This window comes from Electrophorus electricus, chromosome 6 (genome assembly GCF_013358815.1).
Source record: "Electrophorus electricus isolate fEleEle1 chromosome 6, fEleEle1.pri, whole genome shotgun sequence".
Classification (NCBI taxonomy): Eukaryota; Metazoa; Chordata; class Actinopteri; order Gymnotiformes; family Gymnotidae; genus Electrophorus; species Electrophorus electricus.
The window spans coordinates 7,322,364-7,340,578 of NC_049540.1; the positions used below are offsets into that span (position 1 = coordinate 7,322,364).

The 18,215-nt window shown below is 38.5% G+C and overlaps 1 protein-coding gene across 1 annotated transcript; it reads right to left on the reverse strand.

Moving 5' to 3' along the window:
• Positions 1–5,325: 5,325 nt before the first annotated feature.
• LOC113583644 (UDP-glucuronosyltransferase 2C1-like) lies at positions 5,326–15,543 on the reverse strand. The gene is made up of 6 exons (XM_035527287.1): positions 14,811–15,543; positions 11,007–11,155; positions 6,712–6,843; positions 6,158–6,245; positions 5,856–6,075; positions 5,326–5,608 (listed from the first exon to the last, which is right to left on the reverse strand). The coding sequence occupies exons 1-6, from the start codon at positions 15,541–15,543 to the stop codon at positions 5,326–5,328; spliced, it is 1,605 nt and encodes a 534-aa protein (XP_035383180.1).
• Positions 15,544–18,215: the final 2,672 nt, after the last annotated feature.

Below are 18,215 nucleotides of genomic sequence, written 5' to 3' on the forward strand. Positions count from 1 at the left end.
CTTTGACTTGGTCAAATGGTTAAATGAGCAAATCAGGATTAAATAACGTTATATCACAACATGCGGTGCACCTATATTTAATTTCTTGGGCCGATGCGATAACCGGCCCTATACATATAATAACTATAATTGTACCTTTATGTATTTTAAAGCAAGTTCAAACTATAATCTATATATGAAGTGCACTCAATATGAAACTAGTTAAACCCTACAAATGGATCATTATTTAATTTTACATTTCAATCAGGTAATCAGACATGAATTATTGTAAACATGCATTGCAGGTAACACAAAGGGGAACAAAATGGTTTAACATTTATGTTCTAACCTTTCTCAAATGTTAAGTGCCTTTTTTGCCTTGAATTGGTGCAATTATAAGGAAACCTATGGTTGCAAAAGCCCCCCCCCCCCACAAACAAACACCAACAGCAAAATAAATAAATAAACTGCAAAAACAAACAAAAAACATCAACATCAGATACTTTGCTTAATGAGTAAACAACAAAATAAAATAAAAACATTATGTCAAAAATTATTACAAACACTTGTTCCACCTCTGATTAGCATATGTAGTAATATGTAAATGAGGCCTAAATTAAACAGAAGTCTTAATATTATCAGTTGTAATTATGGCCAAAATGCTAATATCAAACTGACAATGATAAATTAAAATTTGGTCTTATCAGCAAATAGTATTTCAGCCACAGATATATTGTGCACTTCAATTATAACCACATCCAGTAACTCAAGTAGTTATATAGTGTTAAATGAAAGTAAAAGTTGGCAACAACAACAAATAATTATTAATCATTTTTAATAATAATTATGAATAATTTATTGCAAATAATTTAAAGAGAAATTGTTGTAGACATTGGATTTGGAGTTTCTATGTGCTACCTAAACCAAGCTGTGATTTTGCAGTTTTACTTTCATTATTAAATGAGATCCAAAGAAACAGCCACTACATGAGTAGTCTTTTTACTAGATGCTTCCTTACGTTTACTTAAGTCATACCTTCATTCCACCTGAGTAATTATTGTTTTAAGGTAACAGTACTTATACTTAAGTCGTACCTTCATTCTACCTGAGTAATTATTGTTTTAAGGTAACAGTACATTTACTTAAGTCATACCTTCATTCTACCTGAGTAATTATTGTTTTAAGGTAACAGTACGTTTACTTAAGTCATACCTTCATTCTACCTGAGTAATTATTGTTTTAAGGTAACAGTACATTTACTTAAGTCATACCTTCATTCTACCTGAGTAATTATTGTTTTAAGGTAACAGTACGTTTACTTAAGTCCAGTTTTTGATTGCTAATTTTTTACTAATGTGACGCAAAATTCTTCATTAGAGATCTGTATGTGCACTTGTTTGTTATTTGAAAAGCCTCTCATCTCTTTTAGTGCAAACATGGATTGTGACAATCTGAGCCAGTGGCAAAGGAACCTAAACTCCAGATTAAGCAGCAAGTTCCTTGAGCAGAGAAAGGAGCTGCACAAGTTTTTATTTTTTAATTTTTTTTATTTATTTATTATTGATTTATTTATTCATTTATTATTATTATTATTATTATTAGTTGCATTTATATAGTGCCTTTCTCAAACTCAAGGTTGCTTTCACAAATATCGCTTTTTTAGAGGTTGGAGGAAGAGGCCACCTCGATCTTCCAAGAGATGGAGCTCAGGGCCTTGAAGGAGGAGTGGGCCATGCATGATACAATCAGCAAAAACATATTCTACAGCCTGCTGCAGATGGAGAGAGAGAAGAGACAGTGGGCAGTGGAGCTTCTTTGTGATCTCAGCACCACTGTAGGAAGAGCAGGAGAAACCACGCAAAGAGAAGATCCTGGAGGACACCATAGAGCTCAACATGAGCGCCAGGGGGTTCACACTGCCCACAACACAGAAGTGCTCTTTGACAACCCACCACAAAAATTTCCAAGAATCCCGAAATGGCAGAGAGAAGCATTAGTGGAGAAGAAGAGGGTCCAACAGGCTCAGTGGGAAGAGGAGATCATGGAAGATATGGAGAGGCTGAGAGCAGAGAATGAACATCTGAGAAAGTTCACAGTGCGAAAGCATGATGCGAGTGGAGCAGCTGGAGTGAAGCAGCATCTGAGAAAAGAAAGAGAAAATGAGCAGAGACTGAAGGGAGAACAAGTGAATGGGAGGGGAGGATTCAAGCAAGCAAAAGCAGAAAAGGAAAAGTGCAGAGACTGTGATGATGGAAAAAGGAGAAGACAGCTGGAGAACAACTGTCTCATACACACAGAGAAGATGCTTTACATCAAGGATATCCAGAAAGAACCTCTCAAGAATAGAGTACAAAAAATGGAGACAAAAACAAAGAAGCCAGAGATGAAAGATGCTGAAAGCATTCTAAAAATTAAAACAAGACAAGAAAAGAATGAGGAGACAGACTTGGACAGTCAATGCTACTTTGAACAGGAGTGGAGTGGGACATTGAGCAGGAGGTCGATAGAGGACATTGAGCAGGAGGTCGATAGAGGACATTGAGCAGGAGGTAGATAGAGGACATTGAGCAGGAGGTAGATAGAGGACATTGAGCAGGAGGTCGATAGAGGACATTGAGCAGGAGGTAGATAGAGGACATTGAGTAGGAGGTAGATAGAGCACATTGAGCAGGAGGTCGATAGAGGACATTGAGCAGGAGGTAGATAGAGGACATTGAAGGAGTGACAGAAGAGAAAGGAGAGCCAGAAAAAAATGTGGAGGGAGTGATGAAGAAAACACTACAGGCACAAAGAGTGTGGAGGAGAGTGACCACCGCAAAGAAAAGAGGAAAGAAGTTAAAGCAGGGCTGGATAGAAACACAATAAAGTCTGTCCCTCCCAATTATGGGACAAAGAAATGCAAAACAAAAACTGCAAGCTGTAAAATGGATAGAGATTTTCAAAGTGAAACAGAGACTTCAGAAAAGATAGCTAATATGTGTGGAAAAAGAGTACAGAGTGAGAGGATTGAAGAAACAGAAGTGGAAGAAAGGATGGACACAGAGACGTCACACTTGCAGATGGACACTGAAAGTTCAGAGTGTAAAATGCTGGAGATTGAAGCTCCGGCAAGTGTGAGCTGATGCAGGAGATGGGGGGTGGGAGTGATGAAGAAAAAAAAACATCCAGGCTGATGTGGAGGAGATGGACCTGGACACCCCATGGGACACTGAGACAGAAGAGGACGAAAAGATAAGAAAAGAAAAAAGCAAAGGGGAGAGTGGGAACGGGAAAGAGAAAAGCAGAAGAAAGAAGAAGAGAGGAAAAGAAAAGATGAAGAGAGATGGGTAGAAGAGATGTTGCTGCATAAGAGCTGAGAAGAAATCAGGAAAACGTAAGAATTCTTTCAGTTCTGTAGTGGTTGTAAGACAGAAATATGAGGACACTGCATCAGTAGATGTCATTATTAACAAGGAAAAAAACTTTCTTTTAGATCATATGAGAACGTGAAGGGTTGTGCTTCTGGCTGAGCTGTAGACTGTAATGATCAGTGATAATTTTTATCATTAGTCACCTCTCTATAAGTGTTCTGGTGTTTTCATCCAGATATAGGCAGGTTATTTGATCCAAAAGTCATAATGTTTCTCTCTGTAAATGTAAAGTGAGGCATTCTGTGTGCATTAGAGTACCAGAAAGTGCGTAGTGTTCTGCAGGACTGAATGTATTCCAGCACAATCTTCTTGAGCTTGGCTTTTTTTTTTTTTTTTTGACAGAATTGCTTTAAGCAAATAAAATGTAGGTTTTTTTTAAAGATTCATTAACAAGCAATAAATATGCCCCATAAACACATACCAACATAGTAATTACTGAAAATGATTTAATCCCAGTAGTATATGTAAATCCACAATTCCAATCAGAGGTTTATTTGAATACTGAGATTTGCAAAATAGAAAATATGTCCATACAGTTTAGCCTGCCCAATAAACTAGAAGTATAAAGCAAGCTAGTCAAGTAATTCGGTTATATGGTCAATACTTTTGACAAATTATGTAACATTGGTTCATAATTCAACTCCTTATATCATAATCATTTATTCAGTGATCTAATGACATTATATCTATCTATCTATCTATCTATCTATCTATCTATCTATCTATCTATCTATCTATCTATCTATCTATCTATCTATATATATATATAATATAATGTAGAGAATATATATATATATATATATATATAATGTATAAAATACACACAGCATATATATATATATATATATATATATATACACACAGCATATATATATACACACACAGCATATATACATATATACATATATATATATATATATATATATATGCTCTCATTCATGCCTTCATTCATACCTTCATGCCTTCATCTCTAGTCCCTGGGACTACTGTAACTCTCTTCAGAGTGCAAGTGGCAAATTAGTCCATCGATGAAGTTCGTCAATTATTGTTTTAATAATTGCATTGATATCAAGTTTGAATGACTGACAACTGGGGGCTTTAATATACATACATGTAATGCGATTGGAATTCAGGGGGATGGGTAAAGTTTTAATTGCATCATAAAGTTTGCTCATGTTTAAAAAGAGGAGTGTAGATTTCTCCAAGTGTTCAAAAATTCAGATACTTTTGAATAGCTTTTGATAGTTTGGATTGTTTCCATTATAGAATTGAGCAGTTCTTGTAAGAAAAGCAGAACGTCACCTGTGTAGAAGCTAATTTCATGTTCCATGATGTGTGTGTGTGTGTTCCCTTTACATTTACATTTTGGCCTATTGCTGCTACTAATGGAAAATAGAGACGAGGTAGGAGAGAGTGAGGATCCTTGTCTAGTGCCTTGAAGCAATGTAAATGGTTGTGATATTAGCCTGTTAGTGTTAACTGTGGCCTTAGGTGCTGCGTAAAGACTTTCGACCCATTTAGTAAATGAGTCTCCAAATCCAAAGATGGCTCGTTACACTAGACAGGGAGCTTTGCCTTGCTACTATGTTCTTTGGCTTGATGTTTAGGGACTGAAGCTAAATGCTTTTTGCCCCGTGTGCTACATAAATCTAATTAAACCAAATGTAAAGTGATCAGCACTGTGAGGTGTGTGTGTATTCTCATTGGAAACCCACAAATAATTTATTCCAAATTTCTTAACATTTAGGGAAAGCACCATCAAGTGGGCATATTTGGTTTTGTCATTGTTCTTGGTTCATCATTCAATATTAAACTGGGCAAAGGTAAAACACCTTCATGATTATAGCTGATACTGTGGCACAGTATAATGTTGAAGCTCCCAAACATATGTACAATTATTCCATAATTAATAATACAATTATATACACTAACTTATTCACTCTCTCTTCTTCTTTGTTGTGGTTCTTCTTAAACATTTACGGAAGATCCAACTGCATGTTTTCACAAAGATGAACATGACCAGTGCAGTTATGGAGAGTAAAAAGGCAGCCACGTCCAAGCAGTGGTACTGGTACCAGGTGAGGTTATGGGCTTCTACTCTCAGGTGCTTGGCCCCCTTGTTCCGCATCACATACTCGATCCAGAAGACAGCCTGGTCCAGAGGCTTCATAGGTTGATCATGGTGGATCTGGGAGAGTCTCATTATGTTCTCTTTGTACCTAATGAAATGTACATGGATTGAAACTAGGACATCTTTCATCAATACCTCAGTGAAAAACAACTAAAACAGTGTCACAGCTGCTACATGGGTTACTCCCAGTGTGCCAACATAAAGTGTGTATAATTATGGATAAGCTGTTCCATAAAAGATCAGAACTACAGCTAAATTATTTAAATGTTGCACTTAAAGGGTGGTCAGTAGATCTTAATATATCTACTATTATGTAAATCACAATAAGAACTTACAATGAATTGTGCATAACATCAGTGAGAGCCTCCTTCAGGTCTTTGGCCTCCATTTTGTTGAAGTCAAGCATTACAGCTGCTCCCTTTGTTCTCATGTGGTTCATGTTATCTGGCTGATCAGCAAACAGTGGTAAACCCACCATTGGGACTCCATGGTAAATAGCTTCATACAGCCCATTAGTCCCCCCATGGGTGATGAAGGCCTTGGTTTTAGGATGTCCTATCGGATGCACATCGTATACATTAGGGACCACATACTAAAACACATTGTAGTATATAGACACATGACAAAACATATTTACCTAGCAAATCATTCTGGGGAATCCACTCATACAGTCTTGTATTAGGAGTGAGAGTGTCTGGCTTCTCTCCTGTATATCTCCACAAGACCTGGAATTAGAATCAGAAAACAAATGTCCAGAAAGCAAACAATGGGAAAATCTTTGACTAGACTTTGCTACATTAACAATAATTCAAGTAAAACATCAATTTATTCAATACTAATACTAACACACCACAAATGTATTTATTATTCTCTATTTCTTCAACAAATGATATAAATGATATGGCATTCGTTCTTAGAAAGATTGCAATGTTAAACAAGAGTCAGACAATTTGGCGAAAAGGGCAAGAAACCATATAATGAGAGTAATCAAATATTGACAGAAGAGCAATGAAACAGAATTTAATGCTGTTCATTAGGTTTTTTTTTCCAAAGATCATGATAATCACCACTTGAACAGAAGCTTTAATATCTAAAATGAAACTGTACCATATTAAGATGCCAAAGCAGAATTTTAGACAGCTCTAATTGGAATAAATGAAGACAGTATCATTTAACAGTGCAAACCATGACCTTTTGAGGGATCTGCCCAAGTGCTGAAGCGATGGTATTGGCTCTCTCTTTGGTGAGGTTCTTTACCATGGAGCCCAGTGAAAACACCACAATGCCATCATCTCCTGAACTCTGAACAAACGCCTCTATCTCCTACATTACCAAAAAAATTATGTTATTAATAAGACCGACACATATAAATTCCTGACTGCTGGTAGCAGACACATGATTTCTGTAGCTTTCACAGCACAGAATAAGATCCTTTACAGGCGTTAATTGTTTTTAACACAAGCATCACACCACATATCACAGGAGGTCTTGATTTTACCGATGTGTTTGCTACCTGGATCCTCCCAGTTAATATGTTTGACTCTTGAATATATTTTGATGTGGTGAACAACAGGATTCAGCTGTCAGTTTTCCCTGACCTAGGAGTCACTGCTCAGGATGGAAATGGTTTGAGTCCTACTTAGAGGGACTCTCTTATCAGATAACATGGAGGGAATCCACATTATCTCAATGTAGACTCTCCAGCAGTGTCCAACAAGGCCCAGTTCTGGGTCTCCCTCTCGTTTCTGTACATGTGCTCCTTTGGCGATATTATCCCCTCCCATGGATTCTCCTACCATTTCTATCCTGCATGGGTGGTCTTCAACACTCCTAAATTGTCCGATGTCTCTCCATTACTCTGTTCAATTCATTGGCTTCCTGTTGCTGCTTGTATCTGATTTAAAACTCTGATGATTGCCTATAAGGCCAAAAATGGCCTTGCTCCCTCTTACTTGATGGTAGAAGTCAAAATCCAAGGTTATCCACTGGTCATCTGAATAGATGAATCCATCCATGCCTCCAAAACAGCACCTTTTTTTTGTTGTTGTTGAAAAGCACTTTAAGTAATCCTAATCAGGCACTTGTTAGAAGATTTTATATTTACACTTGATCTGTCTTGTTTAGTATTTGATCTCAAATTGTACTGTATTATAGTACTGTATTATAATATTGTAGCTCTCATTCTAGGTTTCAGCACTGACACTTCCTTCTGGCAGTGCCTTGTTTAAGGGTATTTTTGGACTCCAACATAATTTACATGTCTGCTGGATCCCATTCCTTCCACTCTGTTTCAGATGATGTTGCTGTCATCATCAACAACTCCTTATCCTCTGGACATGTACCAACTACATTAAAACCCACCAGAATGGTACCAGTCCTCAAGAAGGCCACACTCGATGGCTCCAACATAACCAATTACAGACTGGTATAATTTCTCTATTTCCTCTCAAAAGCCCTCGAACGAGCAGTTTACAATCAATTATCTCTTTTCCTCACTCAGAACCATCTCCACGATCCATATCAGTCTGGCTACAAACCAGCACATTCAACAGAAACAACCTTTCACACAGAAAACAACAATATTCTCCTCTCTGTTCTCTCCAGCCTTGGTGTGACTGGCTCAGCATGGAAATGGTTTCAGTCCTATCCGGAGGGACGGTCCTATTGGGTAACATGGATACACATCCAATCCATGTAGACTCTCCACCAGTGTCCCCCAGGGCTCAGTATTAGGCCCTATTCTCTTCTCTTTGTATTCTCACTCCCTCTGTGATATAATATCTTCTCGTGGCTTCTCCTACCACAGCTATGCTGATGATTATTTCTTTATTTTCTACCCCCCAACACGTAGATTTCTAGATGTATCTCAGCATGCTGCATGCCTGACTGACATTGTATCCTGGATGACAGCCCTCCACTTGAAGCACAACCCCAGTAAAACAGAGTTTCCGTACATCCCAGCAACTCCTAGCCCTTACCACGACCTCACAGTTTACTTTGAGAACTTCCAGGTATCACCATCTGAAGCTGCTTGTAGCCTTGGCATAACTTTGGACAACCAGTTGTCATTCTCTTGTAGTCTCAAAGCTAGACTACTGCAACTTGCTACTTGCTGATCTTCCTCTAAGAGCCATCAGACCAGAATGCAGGAGCACGACTGGTCTTCAAACATCCAAAGTTCAGACATCACTCTACTGCTGCGCTCCCTTCATTGGCATCCAGTAGCTGCCTGCATCAGATGTAAAACCCTGATGCTTAACTACAAAGCCAAAAATGGTCCAGTCCATCCATGCATGATGTCAATGGTCAATGCCCGATCTGTACCTCAAGTACTTCAAACCTCAAGTATGGCTTGGCTTGAAACACCATGCTTCACATCTCATGCAAGACAAGCATCATAACTATTTTCTGTCCTGGCTTCCAGATGGTAGAACAAACTGGCTGGCTGTCGGGACAGCAGAGACCCTTGCGGTCTTCAAGTGAAGACTGAAGAGCCATTGATTTGTGTTCAGATCTGCTGTACAAACCTTTGGAAGGCCTATGTGTTAGATTTTTTTTTCTATAAGGTGCTGCTAAGATGAGATCAACTTACTTGAAGGAACTCCAGTGAACAAGTTTAGATTTCATACAGAATGTCTGAAACATCCAGGTCACTGGTTGTTTCATAAGAAGAATGATGAAAAAAAATTGGAAAATGACTTATTTTTCTTTTAAGGTAGGAGTTAAGACCAGCCTCTTTGAGTTTGATGTTGAAAAGGTCTCTTGCAACCAGTTGTCCAGTGCGGTCTTTGATCTAGCAAACTCTGAAGGGTGAGATTAAAGTCTTAAGTACCAGATGCTCTCCTGCATCAGGAGCACAGAAGTGTGCTGATGGGAAGTCAATGGAGGTGGTAGAGATGCTTGAGTTTGAGATAGGAGTGCAGGAGTGAACTGTGATGGTTGTGGGTATGATACTGGAGGCATCTCAGAGAGAAAGGGAAGATGAGGAAACAGCTTTGCTTAATGTTCTTGATAAGGATGTTGTAGCAAACCATTTGCAGTTGAGTCAAGAGGCCTATAATGTGCATGTAGTGGCACATCTCCAAACTCTTGAAACTCACCCTCTAGCACAAGATCAAAACACACTGGTGGTGGTCACTCTGGACAGTCTTCATCATTTTGGTGTGTTACTCATGCTACTGGAGTCTAACCAATTCCTAGCAGGGAGGAACAGGCCAATGGAGTTCACACTGATGTAGGTGCAGAAGAAGCAGTAGGTGCACGAGTGTCGCAGAAATGGGAGGGGCATGGATACCAGAAACCAAGATCCCAGCCTCTGGAGCGAATTGGTAGGTGACCAAGCAGGCACTTGCTTAGTCCAGGATGCACTGATGTCAAGATCTGCTTAGGGAGTGTACATATCTGCTCCTACGTGCTCTCTTGATGGCTGACATTTATGATACTTCATTGCTATGTGTTACTGTACTCTATTATATAGCCTCTCAATGAACTGCAGGTCAAGTTCCCATTCAAGATAAGCTTCAGCACCTCAAGAAAGGCCTTCCATTCTCTTCTTGATGACTGCACATTATAGGATGGAGTGGTTGAAGAACTGGGCTGTGTAAACAAAGCTTTACTGTCACTTGATTTGTCATATTCCTGTTTAGGTCCCAATGTATGTTGTACTGCATCAGGTGTCAAACATGGCACTACACATATCCAGTAACCAGTGAGACTCACTTGGTAATCTGGTGTTTCAGACGGGGGGGGGGGGGGTAACATGGATGACTTTACATTTGCTTTTAAAATATTTATTTTGCCATTTATATCCAATATGTCTCCAAAGTGTCCAGCTGAGCACTTGTGTTCAAATTTCATTACTGCCTACAATACTGCCATGTTAGAGACACAGCAGGATGCATTTTCATTTACACTATAAAAGATATGTGCTCAAATGCAGCCTTGACAACCTAGGCAAGTGATTTAAGTGATCTAATCACAATCCGTCTTGGTGGTTGTTTACACTTATATTTAGCACTGTCCACTGCTGATCAGATGCATTTTAAAACCTGTTCCTTCTCTCCCACAGAAGCATGTTGGCTGCTGTTTTCCTCCTTATCACCTACATCTCTCTTCATTACTAATGTTACAGCTACCTTTTCCTGAGTTTCTTGCTGCCACAGCAGCACTGGTTGAAGCCAAGAAGTATTCAAAACAAATGAATTGGACAGCTAAACAAAAATACTAAAACAAATGACCTACTCCAGCTTCAAGGAAACAAAAGACATAAGTTGATGTAAAATACAAACAGATAAAGAAGCAGTAAGCAACATTTACATAACATGAATAAAGAATACATTTATTAATCGCTAAGGAAGCAAGAGTCCACAACCCTCTGGGCTTTTATAGATGAAATGTAGTCCTACTTGCTGATCTAAAGGCAAATTCTTGAACCACTAACAGAAGAAAGATGCCATCTAATGGTCTTATAACAATGATAATCTTACTTTAGGTAGCGGCTTCGCAGGCTTGCAGTGCAATCCGCCCACAAATTTGAAGTTTGGAAGGAATGGTCGTGGATACTCAAAGTCCCAATAGGATCTGATCAGCCAGATGTCGGCCTTGCCTATAGTCTCACACAGGGTTGTGGGTTTGCCTGTGAAGTAACAGGAGCAAAGGTGAACAGACAAACTCATATCAGGATGCAGTCTTGAATAACACCTCCATATAAAAGTATTTCTTTAGTCTTAACATTAAGAGCATGTTGGATTATGGAAATGGAGCATGCGAAGGTATGCAATGCTGTAGGTTACAACATATTGTATGTCTGGATGGCGGCACTATCTTGTGAGCAACGTGTTCTGTTTACTTGTGCCTCCTATGGTGGTTAATGTTATCTGCATACCTTTCGTTGATTGGCTAAAAACCTTAAATGTAATGATGAGAGATGGATAAGGGGAAAGGGAAAGAAAGAAAGAAAGAGTAATTAACTCGCAATGCCAAGCACTGGTATTTCAACAAACTAAAGACAATAAATAACATGTGACGATTCGTTGCGAACAGAATGCGGGGAAGAGGCATGATTAAACTGACGTTTATTACACACGATTAGTACATAAAACACAACATTCACGCTCTGTACACCTTAAACACCAACAACACATACTACAACACAGGAGACATATATACACTCAAGACGATTACACATAACACAGAACAGGTAGACAACAAGATAGGGCGTGGCAACACAGACAAACACGCACACATGAAGACGTTTGAGATGGGGGCGGGGCCGTAACGTGACATAACCTAGTTAGGTCCATATGACTTGGCAGCCCTAGACTGCATTACTAACTCTGATGCAGTACCTCCATGCACATACCTGGACACTGTAAAATAGCATTCAGCAACTTTTAAAGAATGCGAATAAGAAATTTGAAATTTCAACAATTTAAAGATATACCACTACAAATATTAAACCTAGATTACAGGTAAAAAATTGATTGTTCGTGTCAATATAGTCTCCATTAAATCTACATCTGTTACAGTTGCAAATCCAAGTGTCAATTTATTCATGTCTAAATTCAGCTTTGTTTTTAAAGGTACCGAATAAGTAGTCAGCAGTGACTGCTATTGTCTCTTCATTTGTGGATATTTTTCTGTGGGAGTATGTGTGTGAATCAAACTAAAACTAAAACCAAATTAAGGAGGCATTCCTATTTTTGGACCAAATATTAATCCAAACAAAATATAACACTGGCAAAAACTTTCAGCAATTTGTTTTCATTGAGTGATAGGCTGTGGGCTTGATCAGTGTTATTAATTAAGATGTGCAGTTCTTGATGAACCACTGAGTCCCCATGGCCTCCAACTTATGACTACAGTTACCCAAACTTCAATGTGGAGTCTCTACAGATAATTGTGTTAAAATCATTTCTAAGGTATAGAACATACTTGATAATAACGTATCAACATTACATTTACTGATAAGGCAACGAAGCGGTTATACCTTCATCTTGGTGTAATGCTTATCAAATGTTTGCCGCACGTGGTGTCTGGATTTTGCTGTGTGAGTAATGTACGTTCTCTAATGGCTCAGTGAAGTTCATGTGGTCTGTGAGACGCCCCTGGGTGGCGACCGCAGGGGCATATGATGGCGGAGCTGGCATCTGTCCACGGTCGCTCAATACTGTATGCAAAATGGAATAGAAAAGACAGCACGTGGGGTACACCAAGTGTGTAACACATTACTTGGGGGTCATTGACCATGTCGGTCCATGGCGAAGCTACACATTGAGGATGTTTTAATCCCGCCATTCCTAACCGATGAGAACGTAGAGGAGCAGCAAGAACTATTTAATTGGTCTTTCTGGCTGACGACATTTGTCAGCGTTGTAGCGCGAGAGCATAAAAGATTCTCGAGCGAACAGGATGAGTTTAAGTGCGCAGAAGAGCAAGTTCGTGCGAGAGCACGTTTGTAGCATAACAAAGTGAAACTGAGCGAGAGCAGAGACAATTTGAATCGGCAACTGTATGTTTTGCATGCGAGCAAACGAGATTAGTGAGCGCTTCGTGAATCTCGGTCTCGCATTTTAAAAATGTGCTTTAGATTATTGGCAGGGTAATGTCACCATAAATTAGCACCTTCAACAGATCAAGCAGGAGAAGCAAAGAGCTGCTGGACAAAGATCACTACACATTGACTATAGCCAACATGACTGAGAACGGTGAAGCTCGAGTGCTGGGACAAAGCTTGTGTACAGGGAAGCACAGTGGTCATGATGGATTACACCATAATTAAACTTTAAAAATGCAATTTTGTAAAACAGAAAACAACTTGTCCATGCACAGAAACACTACAAAAACCCAGGGAACACATAATAAATAATTATTATTTTTCTGTGACACTAAACTAGTTCAGTGAATGTTAGAACTAATATATGAAAAAAAAAACATTGCTTAAAAACAAACCAAATTTGCCAATTTGTCCCATTTTTGAACCGTCTGAGTGTGCTTCTAATACTGCAAATAGCATGCTGCATTCACAGTGCAGTCACAGACTTCTACTCTACTCAAGCAGAGCTGAATAATGGCGCAAAGAGGGAGAATTAGAGTGATAAAGTCAAGTGCACACTGATACAAATTTTAAGCACCAGATAAGCCTCGTTCGTAGGTGCTGACAGGATTTTATGTTTTCTATCTTGATAAAACAAAATTATAAGTGTAGATACATGGCTAACTCCAGGGGTGGTAAAAAAATTGCATAGGCTGCACACAAATTAACAAAATATAGCCTGATCTTATGCTTGTTTAATATGTTTATAATTAACTTGTGAATCTACAAGCTTGTCTTTGTGGCCCTGGGATGTCCAGATTTCTGTGACAGTGAGAGCTATAAAATTCAAATTTAGGTCTATGTAACCCTCTGTTACTTCAAAACAATCACTAATGTATATTAATCCACATGTACAAATATCACAATAGATGACCACAATTTAAATGACCACTGACCTTGCTCCTATGTTGACTAACTGAAACATTAGTACTTATTGATTATTGCACTGCTTGTTGTCTGAGATAGAGCTTATGTATTTTGCACTTCTAGGCATCAGCATTGATCCCTGCATTTCAACAGCATTCTAGGTCATTGGTATCTTGTACTCTAACCTCCTGTACTGGCTAGGCTGTATTCTATGAGTAAATAACAAAGCACAATTGCAAGTCGCTCTGTATTAGAGCGTCTGCCACATGCTGTAAATGTAAATGTTTGTTTGACAGCACATTTATGCATGTGCTCTTAGAAGAGCCAGCCCAAAGATTACGCTGTATATATAACATACAAATTCTAGTGTACATTTGGCCAGGGCTATTGCTTGCCAGATCACTTTCACTTGCTAGCTGGATTACTCTGACTTTGCTGAATGTTTAGATGACAGGACTGGATCATTTTTTTTCATCCCAGGTTTATTAAAACAATGTACTTTAGCACTACTGTGATTTTAAAAGTTAGAGTTGAACCCCCGAATCTTTACATGCCCAGGCAGTGTTGCTAGTGTAAGGTGCCTCAGCTTTCTGACTACTGAGAGTAAAGCTTATGTAAGCCTTACGGAACATAAGGAGCACCCATTTTACATTAGGAAGGAAGGCATACTGTTGAAATAAATTGGGCATTTCCTGGACTTTAACACGGTATTCATAAGATATACCCTGTATATATACATTGTGTGTGGTCAGAAGAGCAAGATTAATCTAAGGAAGAAAACAGATTTAGGTTTACTGAGGATTTTATAAACAGAAAATGGAACATTTACCCATGACTTCAGTGAAGAGATAATCCCACTTTACTACACTCACAAGAGTAAACAGCACATCTTGAGAGAATTGAAACAAAATGTTTTTCACTCTCTGGAGGAAACCCATGTGATCTGAGTACCCAAGGCTGACCCCTGGCACATAGGAGGGTGGTGTTGGTAGCTGTCCACAGAGTCTCTCCATACTGCTGCCAAATGAGAACCTCAGACTGATGATAAATGGCAGGTTCAGCTTCTGTGCCAGCAGTTCCCCACATGTAGACATGGGGTCTGTCAGAAGAACATCAAACTGTTCCTTACGCCACTTTTCTAGAAGGCCTTCATTTGCAAAGAGCTTCCTGCACAGTATGTGGTTCTGTTCCACAAACATATCCATTATCTCCTTTATCTTCAGAGAAGTTCGTATCATGTTGTCATTTGGTAGATCATATGTCCAATACTTCATAAATTTCTCTAAGGCATCATTGATATCCTGTTTAGTGTAAGGCACCTGTATTACCTCCACATTGTAGCCCGGAGACTCAGTTGTCTTTACAGAAGGTGTAGCACTGTGGGTAACAACAGTCACACTGTGTCCTCTGACTATTAGTTCATCTATGATGACTTTGATGTTGAGCCAGTGGCTGAATTCCACTGGCCAGACGAGGATCTTCCCTGCTGTCACACCCAGTGGAGCCTGGGCCACAGTGAGCAGGAACAGAACACCGAGAGCAGCTGTCCCACATGCAGTCATGGTTGTAGTATGACCAGGTAGCTCTGCACATACAGTGAACTACAGTGGCAGCACATAGCTCATTGACCAATGAGAGGTCAGCAGTCCTAAATTACACAATCCACCAATGAAAATCGTTGTAATGACACAAACACATTGACCTTTATATCCAGATTGTTGTTATGTGCACATGAAGTTTTTGTCTTATCATCTTAATTTTAAACTCTGTACCCTGTGTTTTCTATTACCTAGTGAATTCATCTTTTTAATTTATCATTATATGTCATAGAATGAACTAATCTGTTCCTGTTCAACAATAGTCTTCTAATGAGTGGATTAGAAAAACAGTACCAGGCATGACGGTCTTAGTTTGATAGAAGTAGCACTACATGAAGCATGAAATCATTTCTTATACATTTGGGACCAACATCTGTAACCTCTAAAAAATTAACTTTAACAAAAATATAGCCAAATTAAAAACTCACAGCCTTTCCAGATACCAAAGCAGAACATAAGACAACTCTAATTGGAATGAATGGAGACAGGTTCATTTAACAGTGCATACTGAGACTTTTTAGGATCTGCCTGAGTGCTGAAGTGATAGTGTCCAGCCCAGTGAAAACACTACAATGCCATCATCCCCTGAGCTCTGAACAAAACCCTCCATCTCCTGCAGAACCAAAATAGCAGTTATTAATAAAACAGATGCATATATTCTAGTCATAATGTCATATTGCTCAAGATGTCAGAAGCTGATTTCTATAGCGCTGTCAGAAATTATAGCAAATTATTTATGTTCTTGTTTTTTACAACACTCAAATTCACAGGATGACCAAAGATTAAATATTTTGCTACCAGGATGATGGTATTAAATTAAGAATACTAAGTTTGACTATAAATTTACTTCAGACCATTTCTGAGGATGAGGGCTGTGGGCTTAATGAGAGTGTTTGCAGTTAATAAAATGCCATTCTATATTTAAGGAGAAAATAATTATGCTTTCCATAAACCCTGGTCGTCACCTCAACCCTGTTACATGAGTTGCATTAACTGCTGCCTATTTGTGTGTTAAAGGTCTGTATGTATAAGATCTGTAGTAAAGGTCAGGCGCTAATACTCAGGGATTGTTTGATGGCTTGTTAATTCTTAATGTTTAACCCAGTGTTGAAAACAACCCATGCATGATGATAATCTTTCTTTAAACTCCTGTCAGTTTGTGCACCAGGGTTGGTCATTGTCGCTACGTGTGTGTTCAATTAGATCTTTGTAGCTGTAACATTAGTTTTTATAATTCCATGTTAAAGTATATGTATTCTCAGTTTAATGTTAATTGTACAGTCATGTTCATGGTAATTGTTGTACGTGAGTGCCACCTTTGTCTTACATGTTTAATGTTAACAAATGTTCTGCACTGTTGAGGAAGTCTATATGTCCTGTCCCACGCCCTGCAGTACTCGGGCCAGAAACGTTACACCAGGAAAATGTAAGAATACTTTCAGTCCTGTTGTGCTTGCAAGATAGAAACATGATGGCACAGTACATCCATGCATGCCATTATTAACAAGGAAAAGCACTTTACATCATATCAGAACGTGAAGGGTTGTGCTTCTGGCCAAGATGTAGACTGTAATGGTCAGTGACAATTTTTATTATTAATCACCTCTCTATAAATGTTTTGGTATTTTCATCCAGATATAGGCAGGTTATTTGATCCTGAATTCAGACTGTTTCTCTCTGTAAGCGTAAAGCGTGGTATTTCTGTGTGCATTAGAAAGTAAGAGAGGGTGTCTAGTGTTCTGCAGGACTAAATGCCTTCCATCACAATCTTCTTGAGCTCAGCGGTTTTTATATGAAAGAATTGCTTTAAGCAAATGTTTTTTAAATATTTCTTAACCAGCAAAAACTTTACCTCACAAACATATACCAACATATTCATTACTGAAAATGATTCTATGCTAGTAGTATATGTAAATCCACAATTCCAATCAGAGGTTTAATTTAAGTATAAAGCAACATGGTCAAGTAATTCAGTTATTTGGTTAATATTTTTGGTAAATTCTGTACAAAAGGTTACTTATTCAAATCTTTATCTTGCAATGATTTATTCAGTGATCTACTGATGTTCAATATGTATGTTTATATATGCTCTTGAAAAAGCAAACAGGAAGTTAATACTTTTATCAAATCTTTCTAAATACACAGAATACAATAATTAATTTAAATATGAAAGCTAAAATTGTCAGTCATAGATTTTTTTTAAACACAAGACATGGATAAAATCTCTAGACCTCAACTGTGATTTTACAGCATTTGACAGATGCTGTTATCCAGAGTGACTTGTATGTGAGTATGTGTGCTCCTGCAGAAACAGACCCATGAACTTGATGTATCCAGTATCTTGTTCTACCAGTTGTACCATGTGATTTACAGAACGACAGAGTACTGATGAAATTATAAATTATTAATAAAACACATTTGTTTGGATACTGGGTTTATAGTCCAGCAGATTGTTCAAGGATTTAAAACTAGATAAAGTATTAAAGTTTCAGCTCAGTAAATGCTGCGCCATGATCTGGAATCTCCCAGGAGGATGCATCTGTCTCAAGGATTGTCTCCACTACACTGTGGGGTGTCACAACTTCAGCCTCCAGATGGTTTTATATGGATTACACATTCCAGAGTCCTCCAAGATG